Source organism: Ascaphus truei, chromosome 20, assembly GCF_040206685.1.
Source record: "Ascaphus truei isolate aAscTru1 chromosome 20, aAscTru1.hap1, whole genome shotgun sequence".
NCBI lineage: Eukaryota > Metazoa > Chordata > Amphibia > Anura > Ascaphidae > Ascaphus > Ascaphus truei.
The window spans coordinates 23,623,056-23,645,107 of NC_134502.1; the positions used below are offsets into that span (position 1 = coordinate 23,623,056).

General features: G+C 50.6%; 1 protein-coding gene across 1 annotated transcript in view; it reads right to left on the minus strand.

Moving 5' to 3' along the window:
* Positions 1-492: 492 nt before the first annotated feature.
* The window catches only part of KEAP1 (kelch like ECH associated protein 1), a 60,426-nt gene continuing 38,866 nt past the window's right edge, over positions 493-22,052 (minus strand). Inside the window, exon 5 of the mRNA XM_075577444.1 lies at positions 493-4,065. Coding sequence (XP_075433559.1) covers positions 3,878-4,065 — 188 coding nt within the window. The 3' untranslated portion in view covers positions 493-3,877. The remainder of the gene's footprint in view (positions 4,066-22,052) is intronic.

The window sequence follows — 22,052 nt, forward strand, 5'->3', positions numbered from 1 at the left end:
GTTATTTCCTTCTCCTATTTCGGGGTCTGGATGGGAGTAACCCCACAGTTAGGTATGATATAACTAACATAGCGTTATTTCCCTCTCCTATTTCGGGGTCTGGGAGGGAGTAACCCCACAGTTAGGTATGATATAACTAACATAGCGTTATTTCCTTCTCCTATTTCCGGGTCTGGATGGGAGTGACATTAAAACAGACTTATCGTCACGTTATTGAAAGATATCAATATTATGCTACAATATTGTCACTAAGCCTGTGCTAATGAGATGTAGTTGGGGCACTGTTTTTGCATATAATTAGCTGTGAGGATACATATAGACCTCGGGGAACATGACACCCACTCCTGTTTTAGGTGGCTTCATGTTATGAGCCTAGAGTTAACATGGGGTGGCGGGATGGATGGGTGTGTGCGTCTTAACACACTCACACACGCACCCTCTTGCTTTACCCCAAATCTTCATTTTCCCAATAATTACTATTTTACACCAAGGTTCAAGAGATCGTTTATTTTATGTTTTTTTCCCCTCTTCAGAAATGCAATCCGCGACACATCGTTGAAAAGGCCCCAAAAAGCCTTCAAAACAAACATTTTCACGCGTTTCCATTTTTATTTCTTTCCGTCTGTGCGGAGAAATCAGGGTTTTTTTTCGTTTTTTATTTTTTTATTACAGTCTTGTAAACTTTATAAGTGCTCTCATATTTACAGTTCAATTTTTGTCGCTTTCTGAAAACACTTTCGCCGCTGAAATTGAGCAAAATTGAAGAAAAAACAAAAAAAAAACAAAGAAGGTTTTACAGGTTTTTGGGGGTAATAAACGCCTTAGCTGCAAGGGACTTTTAGCACGGAAGGGGTTCAAATAATGTGCAATGGCGAGACAATTTGCTTGATTGAGACGTTACACAAAAGAGCATTAAATAAGAGATTACAAAAAAATATATATATTTACCTATTGTAACTAAACATAATACTTTTTTTTCATTATAAGAAAAAACATTCTTGTCACGTGGAAATTCTGCAAATGGAAACGCTGAGGAAAGAAACATTTATCTGATAAAGGGTCAGTCCCACATAGGGGCAAAGTGACCTAATGACAGGGACGTGTTTAATGGGTTAAAGGGTCAGTCTCACGTAGGGGCAAAGTGACCTAATGACAGGGACGTGTTTAATGGGTTAAAGGGTCAGTCCCACGTAGGGCAAAGTGACCTAATGACAGGGACGTGTTTAATGGGTTAAAGGGTCAGTCTCACGTAGGAGCAAAGTGACCTAATGACAGGGACGTGTTTAATGGGTTAAAGGGTCAGTCTCACGTAGGGGCAAAGTGACCTAATGACAGGGACGTGTTTAATGGGTTAAAGGGTCAGTCCCACATAGGGGCAAAGTGACCTAATGACAGGGATGTGTTTAATGGGTTAAAGGGTCAGTCCCACATAGGGGCAAAGTGACCTAATGACAGGGATGTGTGTAATGGGTTAAAGGGTCAGTCCCACGTAGGGGCAAAGTGACCTAATGACAGGGACGTGTTTAATGGGTTAAAGGGTTAGTCCCACGTAGGAGCAAAGTGACCTACTGACAGGGTCGTGGTTACAGGCAGGGCCGCCGACAGGGGGGGAAGAGCCGGAACAAGTGTCCCTGGCCTGGGGCTTGCGGGGGGGGGTTGCCCGGCCAGAGGTCGTGGCCAACCTCTGCGTCCGGCCCCAGCTCTCCCCAGCTGCTGCAGGACTGCCGTCGGGCCGATCTCTCTCCCACGCCGGAAGCTTGGGTCCAACTTATGGGAGGCCCGAGCCTCCGGCGCCCACTAGCGGGCGAGGGGCCCGGCCTGGGAGAGACGGGCCCGGCCTGGGAGAGGCGGGCCCGGCCTGGGAGAGGCAGGCCCGACCTGGGAGAGACAGGCCCGGCCTGGGAGAGACAGGCCCGGCAGGAGTCTGACAGCAGCTGGGGAGAGCCGGGGCACCGGAGTCCTGAGACCATCCCCAAGGTAAGTGTGTGTTGGGATGTATTTGGGGGGGGGGCGAGGGGAGTAATGTTGTATGTATTTGGCGGGACTAGTGTTTTATAAGGAGGGTTGGGGGGGGGGGAGTAGTGTTGTATGTATTTGGGGGGACTAGTGTTTTATAAGGAGGGTTGGGGGGGGAGTAGTGTTGCATGTATTTGGGAGGGAAGAAGTGTTGTATGTATTTGGGGGGGGAAGTAGTGGTATGGGGGGTTTGTATTTGAACGGGGTATTGGGTGGAGGGGGAGGAGATGAGTGTGAGGAGGGAGCGGGATTGAGTGATAGGGGGGAGAGAGAGGGTATAAGAGAGGGGGCTAGGTAGGGAGAGTGAGGAAGAGAGGGGGGAGAAATACATGGGGGGGGGAGAGAATAGAGGAGAGGGTTCATGAGGAAATGTGAAAGGGGGGGGGGAATGAAAACTCTAGTCCTGGGCCCCCGGAAAATATGTCAGTGGTCCTGGTTTGACCCCTTAACCCATTAAACACGCTGCTCTCATTAGATCACTTTGGTTATAGGATCAGTCCCACGTCAGACTAGACGCCAAACATTGTCAAAATATACAGATTTCAGATAGAAAAGGAACATAAAGGCAGAAATGATATATTTATCATTATTTTTTTCCCCTAATGACCAGCGGGGGTGGGGGGGGGGTGGGAGGGGGATTCAGCAGGGTGACCCTACATTTTATAATTGAATTACATTTTGACGCAGTTAAAAAAAAAATGGTAACTTCTGATTTGACGGATTTCTCTCCTTTTCACAGGTACAATCTAAAACGCAAACTGCAACTGTGTTGGTGTGTGTGTATACACACAAATACACACACACACACACACACACACACACACACACACACACACACACACACACACACACACACCATGTTATTTTCTTACAAAAATATTTGTATTTACATCCATACGTGGCGTGCCACAAATGAATTTATTTGGAAGAATTGCCGTTCTATAACCTGGGACGCTTTCGCGACGCCACGGACCACCGAGACACAACAAGGGCGATGGGACGCATTGCCAAAACCCACCCCCGGCTCCTGCTTCTCCCTCCACAGCGCAAACCTGCCCCTCCCTCCCCCCTCTTAAAATTACCCTTCCGGGAAACAAGTTATATTAACCCGGCGCGCGTTTTTGACGCCGCTACATATTTCAGCCCAATTTCAAGGTGGGTGGTTGGGGGGAGGGGGGGGGTCGCGTCTTTTTCTTTTTTTTCCCTCCAAGGTTGAAACCTCTTCCAAGTTTCCGCCGTGGTACTCGGCACTGCTCTGTGTTGCAACATCTTCATTAGCCGGGAAGTTTCATAAGATCCGTTTAAAAAAAAACGGGATATTTCAGCGGCCGGGTAACTGGCGCTCCTCGCGGGTCGTGGAAACCTCGTCAACGCGGCTACGAACGGATATCCCATACTAGAGGGGAAAAGTAAAACCCCTGCGTTGAAAAAACCCCTCCGCCCTAAGACAACCGGGGGGGGGAGGGGGGGGTGAAAAAAAAAAAAAGGTTTTGAAAACACTTGAATAAAAAGTGCCGCGTTAAAAAAAAATAAACCCCCCCCAAAAAACACGACCCCCCACAAAGCTTCCGTTAAAAACAAAAATAGTTGCTGGTTTTCTTGGCACCGACTTCAAATATTTGAATTAATTTTCATTGATTCATAACACCGCCAGAAAAAAAACACGACCACGTGTTATTCACCGAGTATCAAAAAAACCCCCCAACGTTTTTCCGTCTCGCTGTAACACTGACCGGCGCCGACCTTTCGGTGGTTCGACCGCTGTGCAAATTCCTCAGTGGAAAGTAGAAAAATTTAAATAAAAACATATATATTTAAGCCCCCCCACCCCCCCCCCGGAAATGGAGGAGTCGCCGACGCGTCACTGGCAGCAAGACTTCGCCGTGATGTCCGTGAGGTTTCCGCCCGGCTCTTGGCGGCAGGGTTCCATGGTGATGGCCACGCCGACACCGCTGCGTCCGGACGACATGTGCGTCACCTCTGTCCACGTGTCCGTGGCGGGGTCGTAGCATTCCACGCTGTCCAGAAAAGTGTTGCCGTCGTATCCGCCTGCAGGAGAAGGGGCGGTATTAACGTATAGGCACCCCGTGTGTGAGACGCCCTCTTATCCCATCACAGGGAGGTGTCACTGACCCTATTATACTTATAGGAACCCCGTGTGTGAGACGCCCTCTTATCCCATCACAGGGAGGCGTCACTGACCCTATTATACTTATAGGAACCCCGTGTGTGAGATGCCCTCTTATCCCATCACAGGGAGGTGTCACTGACCCTATTATACTTATAGGAACCCCGTGTGTGAGGCGCCCTCTTATCCCATCACAGGGAGGCGTCACTGACCCTATTATACTTATAGGAACCCCGTGTGTGAGACGCCCTCTTATCCCATCACAGGGAGGTGTCACTGACCCTATTATACTTATAGGAACCCCGTGTGTGAGACGCGCTCTTATCCCATCACAGGGAGGTGTCACTGACCCTATTATACTTATAGGAAAACCCGTGTGTGAGACGTCCTCTTATCCCATCACAGGGAGGTGTCGCTGACCCTATTATACTTACAGGAATCCCGTGTGTGAGACGCGCTCTTATCCCCTCACAGGGAGGTGTCGCTGACCCTATTATACTTATAGGAACCCGTGTGTGAGACGCCCTCTTATCCCATCACAGGGAGGTGTCACTGACCCTATTATACTTATAGGAACCCCGTGTGTGAGGCGCCCTCTTATCCCATCACAGGGAGGCGTCACTGACCCTATTATACTTATAGGAACCCCGTGTGTGAGACGCCCTCTTATCCCATCACAGGGAGGTGTCACTGACCCTATTATACTTATAGGAACCCCGTGTGTGAGACGCGCTCTTATCCCATCACAGGGAGGTGTCACTGACCCTATTATACTTATAGGAACCCCGTGTGTGAGACGCCCTCTTATCCCATCACAGGGAGGTGTCACTGACACTATTAACTTATAGGAACCCCGTGTGTGAGACGCCCTCTTATCCCATCACAGGGAGGTGTCACTGACCCTATTATCTTATAGGAACCCCGTGTGTGAGACGCGCTCTTATCCCATCACAGGGAGGTGTCACTGACCCTATTATACTTATAGGAACCCTGTGTGTGAGACGCCCTCTTATCCCATCACAGGGAGGCGTCACTGACCCTATTATACTTATAGGAACCCCGTGTGTGAGACGCCCTCTTATCCCATCACAGGGAGGTGTCACTGACCCTATTATACTTATAGGAACCCCGTGTGTGAGACGCCCTCTTATCCCATCACAGGGAGGTGTCACTGACCCCATTATACTTATAGGAACCCCGTGTGTGAGACGCGCTCTTATCCCATCACAGGGAGGTGTCGCTGACCCTATTATACTTATAGGAACCCTGTGTGTGAGACGCCCTCTTATCCCATCACAGGGAGGTGTCACTGACCCTATTATACTTATAGGAACCCCGTGTGTGAGACGCCCTCTTATCCCATCACAGGGAGGTGTCACTGACCCTATTATACTTATAGGAACCCGTGTGTGAGACGTCCTCTTATCCCATCACAGGGAGGTGTAGCTGACCCTATTATACTTATAGGAACCCTGTGTGTGAGACGCCCTCTTATCCCATCACAGGGAGGTGTCAGTGACCCTATTATACTTATAGGAACCCCGTGTGTGAGGCGCCCTCTTATCCCCTCACAGGGAGGCGTCACTGACCCTATTATAGGAACCCCGTGTGTGAGACGCCCTCTTATCCCATCACAGGGAGGCGTCACTGACCCTATTATACTTATAGGAACCCCGTGTGTGAGACGCCCTCTTATCCCCTCACAGGGAGGTGTCACTGACCCTATTATACTTATAGGAACCCCGTGTGTGAGACTCCCTCTTATCCCATCACAGGGAGGTGTCGCTGACCCTATTATACTTATAGGAACCCCGTGTGTGAGACGCCCTCTTATCCCATCACAGGGAGGTGTCACTGACCCTATTATACTTATAGGAACCCCGTGTGTGAGACGCCCTCTTATCCCATCACAGGGAGGTGTCACTGACCCTATTATACTTATAGGAACCCGTGTGTGAGACGTCCTCTTATCCCATCACAGGGAGGTGTAGCTGACCCTATTATACTTATAGGAACCCTGTGTGTGAGACGCCCTCTTATCCCATCACAGGGAGGTGTCAGTGACCCTATTATACTTATAGGAACCCCGTGTGTGAGGCGCCCTCTTATCCCCTCACAGGGAGGCGTCACTGACCCTATTATAGGAACCCCGTGTGTGAGACGCCCTCTTATCCCATCACAGGGAGGCGTCACTGACCCTATTATACTTGTAGGAACCCCGTGTGTGAGACGCCCTCTTATCCCCTCACAGGGAGGTGTCACTGACCCTATTATACTTATAGGAACCCCGTGTGTGAGACGCCCTCTTATCCCATCACAGGGAGGTGTCACTGACCCTATTATACTTATAGGAACCCCGTGTGTGAGACGCCCTCTTATCCCCTCACAGGGAGGTGTCACTGACCCTATTAACTTATAGGAACCCTATGTGTGAGACGCCCTCTCACCCCATCACAGGGAGGTTCACAGACCCTATTAACTTATAGGAACCCCGTGTGTGGGACGCCCTCTTATCCCATCACAGGGAGGTGTCACTGACCCTATTAACTTATAGGAACCCCGTGTGTGAGACGCCCTCTTATCCCATCACAGGGAGGTGTCACTGACGCTATTATACTTATAAGAACCCCGTGTGTGAGACGCCCTCTTATCCCATCACAGGGAGGTGTCACTGACCCCATTATACGTATAAGAACCCCGTGTGTGAGACACCCTCTTATCCCATCACAGGGAGGTGTCACTGACCCTATTATACTTATAGGAACCCCGTGTGTGAGACGCCCTCTTATCCCATCACAGGGAGGTGTCACTGACCCCATTATACGTATAAGAACCCCGTGTGTGAGACGCCCTCTTATCCCATCACAGGGAGGTGTCACTGACCCTATTATACTTATAAGAACCCCGTGTGTGAGACGTCCTCTTATCCCATCACAGGGATGTGTCACTGACCCTATTCTACTTATAGGAACCCCGTGTGCGAGACGCCCTCTTATCCCATCACAGGGAGGTGTCACTGACCCCATTATACTTATAAGAACCCCGTGTGTGAGACGCCCTCTTATCCCATCACAGGGAGGTGTCACTGACCCCATTATACGTATAAGAACCCCGTGTGTGAGACACCCTCTTATCCCATCACAGGGAGGTGTCACTGACCCTATTATACTTATAGGAACCCCGTGTGTGAGACGCCCTCTTATCCCATCACAGGGAGGTGTCGCTGACCCTATTATACTTATAGGAACCCCGTGTGTGAGACGCCCTCTTATCCCATCACAGGGAGGTGTCACTGACCCCATTATACGTATAAGAACCCTGTGTGTGATCCACCCTCTTATCCCATCACAGGGAGGTGTCACTGACCCTATTATACTTATAGGAACCCGTGTGTGAGACGCCCTCTTATCCCATCACAGGGAGGTGTCACTGACCCTATTATACTTATAGGAACCCCGTGTGTGAGACGCCCTCTTATCCCATCACAGGGAGGTGTCACTGACCCTATTATACTTATAGGAACCCGTGTGTGAGACGCCCTCTTATCCCATCACAGGGAGGTGTCACTGACCCTATTATACTTATAGGAACCCCGTGTGTGAGACGCCCTCTTATCCCATCACAGGGAGGTGTCACTGACCCTATTATACTTATAGGAACCCCGTGTGTGAGACGCCCTCTTATCCCATCACAGGGAGGTGTCACTGACCCTATTATACTTATAGGAACCCCGTGTGTGAGACGCCCTCTTATCCCATCACAGGGAGGTGTCACTGACCCTATTATACTTATAGGAACCCCGTGTGTGAGACGCCCTCTTATCCCATCACAGGGAGGCGTCGCTGACCCTATTATACTTATAGGAACCCCGTGTGTGAGACGCCCTCTTATCCCATCACAGGGAGGCGTCGCTGACCCTATTATACTTATAGGAACCCCGTGTGTGAGACGCCCTCTTATCCCATCACAGGGAGGCGTCGCTGACCCTATTATACTTATAGGAACCCCGTGTGTGAGACGCCCTCTTATCCCATCACAGGGAGGCGTCGCTGACCCTATTATACTTATAGGAACCCCGTGTGTGAGACACTCTCTTATCCCATCACAGGGAGGTGTCGCTGACCCTATTATACTTATAGGAACCCCGTGTGTGCGACGCTCTCTTATCCCATCACAGGGAGGTGTCACTGACCCTATTATACTTATAGGAACCCGTGTGTGAGACGCCCTCTTATCCCATCACAGGGAGGTGTCACTGACCCTATTATACTTATAGGAACCCCGTGTGTGAGACGCCCTCTTATCCCATCACAGGGAGGTGTCACTGACCCTATTATACTTATAGGAACCCCGTGTGTGAGACGCCCTCTTATCCCATCACAGGGAGGCGTCACTGACCCTATTATACTTATAGGAACCCCGTGTGTGAGACGCCCTCTTATCCCATCACAGGGAGGCGTCACTGACCCTATTATACTTATAGGAACCCCGTGTGTGAGACGCCCTCTTATCCCATCACAGGGAGGTGTCACTGACCCTATTATACTTATAGGAACCCCGTGTGTGAGACGCCCTCTTATCCCATCACAGGGAGGTGTCACTGACCCTATTATACTTATAGGAACCCCGTGTGTGAGACGCCCTCTTATCCCATCACAGGGAGGTGTCACTGACCCTATTATACTTATAGGAACCCCGTGTGTGAGACGCCCTCTTATCCCATCACAGGGAGGCGTCGCTGACCCTATTATACTTATAGGAACCCCGTGTGTGAGACGCCCTCTTATCCCATCACAGGGAGGCGTCGCTGACCCTATTATACTTATAGGAACCCCGTGTGTGAGACGCCCTCTTATCCCATCACAGGGAGGCGTCGCTGACCCTATTATACTTATAGGAACCCCGTGTGTGAGACGCTCTCTTATCCCATCACAGGGAGGTGTCGCTGACCCTATTATACTTATAGGAACCCCGTGTGTGCGACGCTCTCTTATCCCATCACAGGGAGGTGTCACTGACCCTATTATACTTATAGGAACCCCGTGTGTGAGACGCCCTCTTATCCCATCACAGGGAGGTGTCACTGACCCTATTATACTTATAGGAACCCCGTGTGTGAGACGCCCTCTTATCCCATCACAGGGAGGTGTCACTGACCCTATTATACTTATAGGAACCCCGTGTGTGAGACGCCCTCTTATCCCATCACAGGGAGGTGTCACTGACCCTATTATACTTATAGGAACCCCGTGTGTGAGACGCCCTCTTATCCCATCACAGGGAGGCGTCACTGACCCTATTATACTTATAGGAACCCCGTGTGTGAGACGCCCTCTTATCCCATCACAGGGAGGCGTCACTGACCCTATTATACTTATAGGAACCCCGTGTGTGAGACGCCCTCTTATCCCATCACAGGGAGGTGTCGCTGACCCTATTAACTTATAGGAACCCCGTGTGTGAGACGCCCTCTTATCCCATCACAGGGAGGTGTCGCTGACCCTATTATACTTATAGGAACCCCGTGTGCGAGACGCCCTCTTATCCCATCACAGGGAGGTGTCGCTGACCCTATTATACTTATAGGAACCCCGTGTGCGAGACGCCCTCTTATCCCATCACAGGGAGGTGTCGCTGACCCTATTATACTTATAGGAACCCCGTGTGCGAGACACCCTCTTATCCCATCACAGGGAGGTGTCACTGACCCTATTATACTTATAGGAACCCCGTGTGCGAGACGCCCTCTTATCCCATCACAGGGAGGTGTCACTGACCCTATTATACTTATAGGAACCCCGTGTGTGAGACGCCCTCTTATCCCATCACAGGGAGGTGTCACTGACCCTATTATACTTATAAGAACCCCGTGTGTGAGACGCCCTCTTATCCCATCACAGGGACGTGTCACTGACCCTATTATACTTATAGGAACCCCGTGTGTGAGACGCCCTCTTATCCCATCACAGGGAGGTGTCACTGACCCTATTATACTTATAGGAACCCCGTGTGTGAGACGCCCTCTTATCCCCTCACAGGGAGGTGTCACTGACCCTATTATACTTATAGGAACCCTGTGTGTGAGACGCCCTCTTATCCCATCACAGGGAGGTGTCACTGACCCTATTATACTTATAGGAACCCCGTGTGCGAGACGCCCTCTTATCCCATCACAGGGAGGTGTCGCTGACCCTATTATACTTATAGGAACCCCGTGTGTGAGACGCCCTCTTATCCCATCACAGGGAGGTGTCACTGACCCTATTATACTTATAGGAACCCCGTGTGTGAGACGCCCTCTTATCCCATCACAGGGAGGTGTCACTGACCCTATTATACTTATAGGAACCCGTGTGTGAGACGCCCTCTTATCCCATCACAGGGAGGTGTCACTGACCCTATTATACTTATAGGAACCCCGTGTGTGAGACGCCCTCTTATCCCCTCACAGGGAGGTGTCACTGACCCTATTAACTTATAGGAACCCTATGTGTGAGACGCCCTCTCACCCCATCACAGGGAGGTTCACTGACCCTATTAACTTATAGGAACCCCGTGTGTGGGACGCCCTCTTATCCCATCACAGGGAGGTGTCACTGACCCTATTAACTTATAGGAACCCCGTGTGTGAGACGCCCTCTTATCCCATCACAGGGAGGTGTCACTGACCCTATTATACTTATAAGAACCCCGTGTGTGAGACGTCCTCTTATCCCATCACAGGGATGTGTCACTGACCCTATTATACTTATAGGAACCCCGTGTGTGAGACGCCCTCTTATCCCATCACAGGGAGGTGTCACTGACCCCATTATACTTATAAGAACCCCATGTGTGAGACGCCCTCTTATCCCATCACAGGGAGGTGTCACTGACCCCATTATACGTATAAGAACCCCGTGTGTGAGACACCATCTTATCCCATCACAGGGAGGTGTCACTGACCCTATTATACTTATAGGAACCCCGTGTGTGAGACGCCCTCTTATCCCATCACAGGGAGGTGTCACAGACCCCATTATACGTATAAGAACCCCGTGTGTGAGACGCCCTCTTATCCCATCACAGGGAGGTGTCACTGACCCTATTATACTTATAAGAACCCCGTGCGTGAGACGTCCTCTTATCCCATCACAGGGATGTGTCACTGACCCTATTCTACTTATAGGAACCCCGTGTGCGAGACGCCCTCTTATCCCATCACAGGGAGGTGTCACTGACCCCATTATACTTATAAGAACCCCGTGTGTGAGACGCCCTCTTATCCCATCACAGGGAGGTGTCACTGACCCCATTATACGTATAAGAACCCCGTGTGTGAGACACCCTCTTATCCCATCACAGGGAGGTGTCACTGACCCTATTATACTTATAGGAACCCCGTGTGTGAGACGCCCTCTTATCCCATCACAGGGAGGTGTCGCTGACCCTATTATACTTATAGGAACCCCGTGTGTGAGACGCCCTCTTATCCCATCACAGGGAGGTGTCACTGACCCCATTATACGTATAAGAACCCTGTGTGTGATCCACCCTCTTATCCCATCACAGGGAGGTGTCACTGACCCTATTATACTTATAGGAACCCGTGTGTGAGACGCCCTCTTATCCCATCACAGGGAGGTGTCACTGACCCTATTATACTTATAGGAACCCCGTGTGTGAGACGCCCTCTTATCCCATCACAGGGAGGTGTCACTGACCCTATTATACTTATAGGAACCCGTGTGTGAGACGCCCTCTTATCCCATCACAGGGAGGTGTCACTGACCCTATTATACTTATAGGAACCCGTGTGTGAGACGCCCTCTTATCCCATCACAGGGAGGTGTCACTGACCCTATTATACTTATAGGAACCCCATGTGTGAGACGCCCTCTTATCCCATCACAGGGAGGTGTCACTGACCCTATTATACTTATAGGAACCCCGTGTGTGAGACGCCCTCCTATCCCATCACAGGGAGGTGTCACTGACCCTATTATACTTATAGGAACCCCGTGTGTGAGACGCTCTCTTATCCCATCACAGGGAGGTGTCACTGACCCTATTATACTTATAGGAACCCCGTGTGTGAGACGCCCTCTTATCCCATCACAGGGAGGTGTCACTGACCCTATTATACTTATAGGAACCCGTGTGTGAGACGCCCTCTTATCCCATCACAGGGAGGTGTCACTGACCCTATTATACTTATAGGAACCCGTGTGTGAGACGCCCTCTTATCCCATCACAGGGAGGTGTCACTGACCCTATTATACTTATAGGAACCCCATGTGTGAGACGCCCTCTTATCCCATCACAGGGAGGCGTCGCTGACCCTATTATACTTATAGGAACCCCGTGTGTGAGACGCCCTCTTATCCCATCACAGGGAGGCGTCGCTGACCCTATTATACTTATAGGAACCCCGTGTGTGAGACGCTCTCTTATCCCATCACAGGGAGGTGTCGCTGACCCTATTATACTTATAGGAACCCCGTGTGTGCGACGCTCTCTTATCCCATCACAGGGAGGTGTCACTGACCCTATTATACTTATAGGAACCCCGTGTGTGAGACGCCCTCTTATCCCATCACAGGGAGGTGTCACTGACCCTATTATACTTATAGGAACCCCGTGTGTGAGACGCCCTCTTATCCCATCACAGGGAGGTGTCACTGACCCTATTATACTTATAGGAACCCCGTGTGTGAGACGCCCTCTTATCCCATCACAGGGAGGTGTCACTGACCCTATTATACTTATAGGAACCCCGTGTGTGAGACGCCCTCTTATCCCATCACAGGGAGGCGTCACTGACCCTATTATACTTATAGGAACCCCGTGTGTGAGACGCCCTCTTATCCCATCACAGGGAGGCGTCACTGACCCTATTATACTTAAAGGAACCCCGTGTGTGAGACGCCCTCTTATCCCATCACAGGGAGGTGTCGCTGACCCTATTAACTTATAGGAACCCCGTGTGTGAGACGCCCTCTTATCCCATCACAGGGAGGTGTCGCTGACCCTATTATACTTATAGGAACCCCGTGTGCGAGACGCCCTCTTATCCCATCACAGGGAGGTGTCGCTGACCCTATTATACTTATAGGAACCCCGTGTGCGAGACGCCCTCTTATCCCATCACAGGGAGGTGTCGCTGACCCTATTATACTTATAGGAACCCCGTGTGCGAGACACCCTCTTATCCCATCACAGGGAGGTGTCACTGACCCTATTATACTTATAGGAACCCCGTGTGCGAGACGCCCTCTTATCCCATCACAGGGAGGTGTCACTGACCCTATTATACTTATAGGAACCCCGTGTGCGAGACGCCCTCTTATCCCATCACAGGGAGGTGTCACTGACCCTATTATACTTATAAGAACCCCGTGTGTGAGACGCCCTCTTATCCCATCACAGGGACGTGTCACTGACCCTATTATACTTATAGGAACCCCGTGTGTGAGACGCCCTCTTATCCCATCACAGGGAGGTGTCACTGACCCTATTATACTTATAGGAACCCCGTGTGTGAGACGCCCTCTTATCCCCTCACAGGGAGGTGTCACTGACCCTATTATACTTATAGGAACCCTGTGTGTGAGACGCCCTCTTATCCCATCACAGGGAGGTGTCACTGACCCTATTATACTTATAGGAACCCCGTGTGCGAGACGCCCTCTTATCCCATCACAGGGAGGTGTCGCTGACCCTATTATACTTATAGGAACCCCGTGTGCGAGACGCCCTCTTATCCCATCACAGGGAGGTGTCACTGACCCTATTATACTTATAGGAACCCCGTGTGTGAGACGCCCTCTTATCCCATCACAGGGAGGTGTCACTGACCCTATTATACTTATAGGAACCCCGTGTGTGAGACGCCCTCTTATCCCATCACAGGGAGGTGTCACTGACCCTATTATACTTATAAGAACCCCGTGTGTGAGACGCCCTCTTATCCCATCACAGGGAGGTGTCACTGACCCTATTATACTTATAGGAACCCCGTGTGTGAGACGCGCTCTTATCCCATCACAGGGAGGTGTCACTGACCCTATTATACTTATAGGAACCCTGTGTGTGAGACGCCCTCTTATCCCCTCACAGGGAGGTGTCGCTGACCCTATTATACTTATAGGAACCCCGTGTGTGAGACGCCCTCTTATCCCATCACAGGGAGGTGTCACTGACCCTATTATACTTATAGGAACCCCGTGTGTGAGACGCCCTCTTATCCCATCACAGGGAGGTGTCACTGACCCTATTATACTTATAGGAACCCGTGTGTGAGACGTCCTCTTATCCCATCACAGGGAGGTGTAGCTGACCCTATTATACTTATAGGAACCCTGTGTGTGAGACGCCCTCTTATCCCATCACAGGGAGGTGTCAGTGACCCTATTATACTTATAGGAACCCCGTGTGTGAGGCGCCCTCTTATCCCCTCACAGGGAGGCGTCATTGACCCTATTATAGGAACCCCGTGTGTGAGACGCCCTCTTATCCCATCACAGGGAGGCGTCACTGACCCTATTATACTTATAGGAACCCCGTGTGTGAGACGCCCTCTTATCCCCTCACAGGGAGGTGTCACTGACCCTATTATACTTATAGGAACCCCGTGTGTGAGACGCCCTCTTATCCCATCACAGGGAGGTGTCACTGACCCTATTATACTTATAGGAACCCCGTGTGTGAGACGCCCTCTTATCCCCTCACAGGGAGGTGTCACTGACCCTATTAACTTATAGGAACCCTATGTGTGAGACGCCCTCTCACCCCATCACAGGGAGGTTCACTGACCCTATTAACTTATAGGAACCCCGTGTGTGGGACGCCCTCTTATCCCATCACAGGGAGGTGTCACTGACCATATTAACTTATAGGAACCCCGTGTGTGAGACGCCCTCTTATCCCATCACAGGGAGGTGTCACTGACCCTATTATACTTATAAGAACCCCGTGTGTGAGACGTCCTCTTATCCCATCACAGGGATGTGTCACTGACCCTATTATACTTATAGGAACCCCGTGTGTGAGACGCCCTCTTATCCCATCACAGGGAGGTGTCACTGACCCCATTATACTTATAAGAACCCCATGTGTGAGACGCCCTCTTATCCCATCACAGGGAGGTGTCACTGACCCCATTATACGTATAAGAACCCCGTGTGTGAGACACCCTCTTATCCCATCACAGGGAGGTGTCACTGACCCTATTATACTTATAGGAACCCCGTGTGTGAGACGCCCTCTTATCCCATCACAGGGAGGTGTCACTGACCCCATTATACGTATAAGAACCCCGTGTGTGAGACGCCCTCTTATCCCATCACAGGGAGGTGTCACTGACCCTATTATACTTATAAGAACCCCGTGCGTGAGACGTCCTCTTATCCCATCACAGGGATGTGTCACTGACCCTATTCTACTTATAGGAACCCCGTGTGCGAGACGCCCTCTTATCCCATCACAGGGAGGTGTCACTGACCCCATTATACTTATAAGAACCCCGTGTGTGAGACGCCCTCTTATCCCATCACAGGGAGGTGTCACTGACCCCATTATACGTATAAGAACCCCGTGTGTGAGACACCCTCTTATCCCATCACAGGGAGGTGTCACTGACCCTATTATACTTATAGGAACCCCGTGTGTGAGACGCCCTCTTATCCCATCACAGGGAGGTGTCGCTGACCCTATTATACTTATAGGAACCCCGTGTGTGAGACGCCCTCTTATCCCATCACAGGGAGGTGTCACTGACCCCATTATACGTATAAGAACCCTGTGTGTGATCCACCCTCTTATCCCATCACAGGGAGGTGTCACTGACCCTATTATACTTATAGGAACCCGTGTGTGAGACGCCCTCTTATCCCATCACAGGGAGGTGTCACTGACCCTATTATACTTATAGGAACCCCGTGTGTGAGACGCCCTCTTATCCCATCACAGGGAGGTGTCACTGACCCTATTATACTTATAGGAACCCGTGTGTGAGACGCCCTCTTATCCCATCACAGGGAGGTGTCACTGACCCTATTATACTTATAGGAACCCGTGTGTGAGACGCCCTCTTATCCCATCACAGGGAGGTGTCACTGACCCTATTATACTTATAGGAACCCCATGTGTGAGACGCCCTCTTATCCCATCACAGGGAGGTGTCACTGACCCTATTATACTTATAGGAACCCCGTGTGTGAGACGCCCCCCTATCCCATCACAGGGAGGTGTCACTGACCCTATTATACTTATAGGAACCCCGTGTGTGAGACGCCCTCTTATCCCATCACAGGGAGGTGTCACTGACCCTATTATACTTATAGGAACCCCGTGTGTGAGACGCCCTCTTATCCCATCACAGGGAGGTGTCACTGACCCTATTATACTTATAGGAACCCCGTGTGTGAGACGCCCTCTTATCCCATCACAGGGAGGCGTCACTGACCCTATTATACTTATAGGAACCCCGTGTGTGAGACGCCCTCTTATCCCATCACAGGGAGGCGTCACTGACCCTATTATACTTATAGGAACCCCGTGTGTGAGACGCCCTCTTATCCCATCACAGGGAGGCGTCGCTGACCCTATTATACTTATAGGAACCCCGTGTGTGAGACGCTCTCTTATCCCATCACAGGGAGGTGTCGCTGACCCTATTATACTTATAGGAACCCCGTGTGTGCGACGCTCTCTTATCCCATCACAGGGAGGTGTCACTGACCCTATTATACTTATAGGAACCCGTGTGTGAGACGCCCTCTTATCCCATCACAGGGAGGTGTCGCTGACCCTATTATACTTATAGGAACCCTGTGTGCGAGACGCCCTCTTATCCCATCACAGGGAGGTGTCACTGACCCTATTATACTTATAGGAACCCCGTGTGTGAGACGCCCTCTGATCCCATCACAGGGAGGTGTCACTGACCCTATTATACTTATAGGAACCCCGTGTGTGAGACGCCCTCTTATCCCATCACAGGGAGGTGTCACTGACCCTATTATACTTATAAGAACCCCGTGTGTGAGACGCCCTCTTATCCCATCACAGGGAGGTGTCACTGACCCTATTATACTTATAGGAACCCCGTGTGTGAGACGCCCTCTTATCCCCTCACAGGGAGGTGTCACTGACCCTATTATACTTATAGGAACCCCGTGTGTGAGACGCCCTCTTATCCCCTCACAGGGAGGTGTCACTGACCCTATTATACTTATAGGAACCCCGTGTGTGAGACGCCCTCTTATCCCATCACAGGGAGGTGTCACTGACCCTATTATACTTATAGGAACCCTGTGTGTGAGACGCCCTCTTATCCCATCACAGGGAGGTGTCACTGACCCTATTATACGTATAGGAACCCCGTGTGTGAGACGCCCTCTTATCCCATCACAGGGAGGTGTCGCTGACCCTATTAACTTATAGGAACCCCGTGTGTGAGACGCCCTCTTATCCCATCACAGGGAGGTGTCGCTGACCCTATTATACTTATAGGAACCCCGTGTGCGAGACGCCCTCTTATCCCATCACAGGGAGGTGTCGCTGACCCTATTATACTTATAGGAACCCCGTGTGCGAGACGCCCTCTTATCCCATCACAGGGAGGTGTCACTGACCCTATTATACTTATAGGAATCCCGTGTGTGAGACGCCCTCTTATCCCCTCACAGGGAGGTGTCACTGACCCTATTATACTTATAGGAACCCCGTGTGTGAGACGCCCTCTTATCCCATCACAGGGAGGTGTCACTGACCCTATTATACTTATAGGAACCCCGTGTGTGAGACGCCCTCTTATCCCATCACAGGGAGGTGTCACTGACCCTATTATACTTATAGGAACCCCGTGTGTGAGACGCCCTCTTATCCCATCACAGGGAGGTGTCACTGACCCTATTATACTTATAGGAACCCCGTGTGTGAGACGCCCTCTTATCCCATCACAGGGAGGTGTCACTGACCCTATTATACTTATAGGAACCCCGTGTGTGAGACGCCCTCTTATCCCATCACAGGGAGGTGTCACTGACCCTATTATACTTATAGGAACCCCGTGTGTGAGACGCCCTCTTATCCCATCACAGGGAGGTGTCACTGACCCTATTATACTTATAGGAACCCCGTGTGTGAGACGCCCTCTTATCCCATCACAGGGAGGTGTCACTGACCCTATTATACTTATAGGAACCCCGTGTGTGAGACGCCCTCTTATCCCATCACAGGGAGGTGTCACTGACCCTATTATACTTATAGGAACCCCGTGTGTGAGACGCCCTCTTATCCCATCACAGGGAGGTGTCACTGACCCTATTATACTTATAGGAACCCCGTGTGTGAGACGTCCTCTTATCCCATCACAGGGAGGTGTCACTGACCCTATTATACTTATAGGAACCCCGTGTGTGAGACGCCCTCTTATCCCATCACAGGGAGGTGTCACTGACCCTATTATACTTATAGGAACCCCGTGTGTGAGACGCCCTCTTATCCCATCACAGGGAGGTGTCACTGACCCTATTATACTTATAGGAACCCCGTGTGTGAGACGCCCTCTTATCCCATCACAGGGAGGTGTCACTGACCCTATTATACTTATAGGAACCCCGTCTGTGAGACGCTCTCTTATCCCATCACAGGGAGGTGTCACTGACCCTATTATACTTATAGGAACCCCGTCTGTGAGACGCTCTCTTATCCCATCACAGGGAGGTGTCACTGACCCTATTATACTTATAGGAACCCCGTGTGTGAGACGTCCTCTTATCCCATCACAGGGAGGTGTCACTGACCCTATTATACTTATAGGAACCCCGTGTGTGAGGCGCCCTCTTATCCCATCACAGGGAGGTGTCACTGACCCTATTATACTTATAGGAACCCCGTGTGTGAGACGCCCTCTTATCCCATCACAGGGAGGTGTCACTGACCCTATTATACTTATAGGAACCCCGTGTGTGAGACGCCCTCTTATCCCATCACAGGGAGGTGTCACTGACCCTATTATACTTATAGGAACCCCGTGTGGGAGACGCCCTCTTATCCCATCACAGGGAGGTGTCACTGACCCTATTATACTTATAGGAACCCCGTGTGTGAGACGCCCTCTTATCCCATCACGGGGAGGTGTCACTGACCCTATTATACTTATAGGAACCCCGTGTGTGAGACGCCCTCTTATCCCCTCACGGGGAGGTGTCACTGACCCTATTATACTTATAGGAACCCCGTGTGCGAGTCGCCCTCTTATCCCATCACGGGGAGGTGTCACTGACCCTATTATACTTATAGGAACCCCGTGTGTGAGACGCCCTCTTATCCCCTCACAGGGAGGTGTCACTGACCCTATTATATTTATAGGAACCCCGTGTGTGAGACGCCCTCTTATCCCATCACAGGGAGGTGTCACTGACCCTATTATACTTATAGGAACCCCGTGTGTGAGACGCCCTCTTATCCCATCACAGGGAGGTGTCACTGACCCTATTATACTTATAGGATACCCGTGTGTGAGACACCCTCTTATCCCATCACAGGGAGGTGTCACTGACCCTATTATACTTATAGGAACCCCGTGTGTGAGACCCCCTCTTATCCCATCACAGGGAGGTGTCACTGACCCTATTATACTTATAGGAACCCCGTGTGTGAGACGCCCTCTTATCCCATCACAGGGAGGAGTCACTGACCCTATTATACTTATAGGAACCCCGTGTGTGAGACGCCCTCTTATCCCATCACAGGGAGGTGTCACTGACCCTATTATACTTATAGGAACCCCGTGTGTGAGACCCCCTCTTATCCCATCACAGGGAGGTGTCACTGACCCTATTATACTTATAGGAACCCCGTGTGTGAGACGCCCTCTTATCCCATCACAGGGAGGAGTCACTGACCCTATTATACTTATAGGAACCCCGTGTGTGAGACGCCCTCTTATCCCATCACAGGGAGGTGTCACTGACCCTATTATACTTATAGGAACCCCGTGTGTGAGACGTCCTCTTATCCCATCACAGGGAGGTGTCACTGACCCTATTATACTTATAGGAAACCCGTGTGTGAGACGCCCTCTTATCCCATCACAGGGAGGTGTCACTGACCCTATTATACTTATAGGAACCCCGTGTGTGAGACGCCCTCTTATCACATCACAGGGAGGTGTCACTGACCCTATTATACTTATAGGAACCCCGTGTGTGAGACGCCCTCTTATCCCATCACAGGGAGGTGTCACTGACCCCATTATACTTATAGGAACCCCGTGTGTGAGACGCCCTCTTATCCCATCACAGGGAGGTGTCACTGACCCTATTATACTTATAGGAACCCCGTGTGTGAGACGCCCTCTTATCCCATCACAGGGAGGTGTCACTGACCCTATTATACTTATAGGAACCCGTGTGTGAGACGCCCTCTTATCCCATCACAGGGAGGTGTCACTGACCCTATTATACTTATAGGAACCCCGTCTGTGAGACGCTCTCTTATCCCATCACAGGGAGGTGTCACTGACCCTATTATACTTATAGGAACCCCGTCTGTGAGACGCTCTCTTATCCCATCACAGGGAGGTGTCACTGACCCTATTATACTTATAGGAACCCCGTGTGTGAGACGTCCTCTTATCCCATCACAGGGAGGTGTCACTGACCCTATTATACTTATAGGAACCCCGTGTGTGAGGCGCCCTCTTATCCCATCACAGGGAGGTGTCACTGACCCTATTATACTTATAGGAACCCCGTGTGTGAGACGCCCTCTTATCCCATCACAGGGAGGTGTCACTGACCCTATTATACTTATAGGAACCCCGTGTGTGAGACGCCCTCTTATCCCATCACAGGGAGGTGTCACTGACCCTATTATACTTATAGGAACCCCGTGTGGGAGACGCCCTCTTATCCCATCACAGGGAGGTGTCACTGACCCTATTATACTTATAGGAACCCCGTGTGTGAGACGCCCTCTTATCCCATCACGGGGAGGTGTCACTGACCCTATTATACTTATAGGAACCCCGTGTGTGAGACGCCCTCTTATCCCCTCACGGGGAGGTGTCACTGACCCTATTATACTTATAGGAACCCCGTGTGCGAGTCGCCCTCTTATCCCATCACGGGGAGGTGTCACTGACCCTATTATACTTATAGGAACCCCGTGTGTGAGACGCCCTCTTATCCCCTCACAGGGAGGTGTCACTGACCCTATTATACTTATAGGAACCCCGTGTGTGAGACGCCCTCTTATCCCATCACAGGGAGGTGTCACTGACCCTATTATACTTATAGGAACCCCGTGTGTGAGACGCCCTCTTATCCCATCACAGGGAGGTGTCACTGACCCTATTATACTTATAGGAACCCCGTGTGTGAGACACCCTCTTATCCCATCACAGGGAGGTGTCACTGACCCTATTATACTTATAGGAACCCCGTGTGTGAGACCCCCTCTTATCCCATCACAGGGAGGTGTCACTGACCCTATTATACTTATAGGAACCCCGTGTGTGAGACGCCCTCTTATCCCATCACAGGGAGGAGTCACTGACCCTATTATACTTATAGGAACCCCGTGTGTGAGACGCCCTCTTATCCCATCACAGGGAGGTGTCACTGACCCTATTATACTTATAGGAACCCCGTGTGTGAGACGCCCTCTTATCCCATCACAGGGAGGTGTCACTGACCCTATTATACTTATAGGAACCCCGTGTGGGAGACGCCCTCTTATCCCATCACAGGGTGGTGTCACTGACCCTATTATACTTATAGGAACCCCGTGTGTGAGACGCCCTCTTATCCCATCACAGGGAGGTGTCACTGACCCTATTATACTTATAGGAACCCCGTGTGTGAGACGCCCTCTTATCCCCTCACGGGGAGGTGTCACTGACCCTATTATACTTATA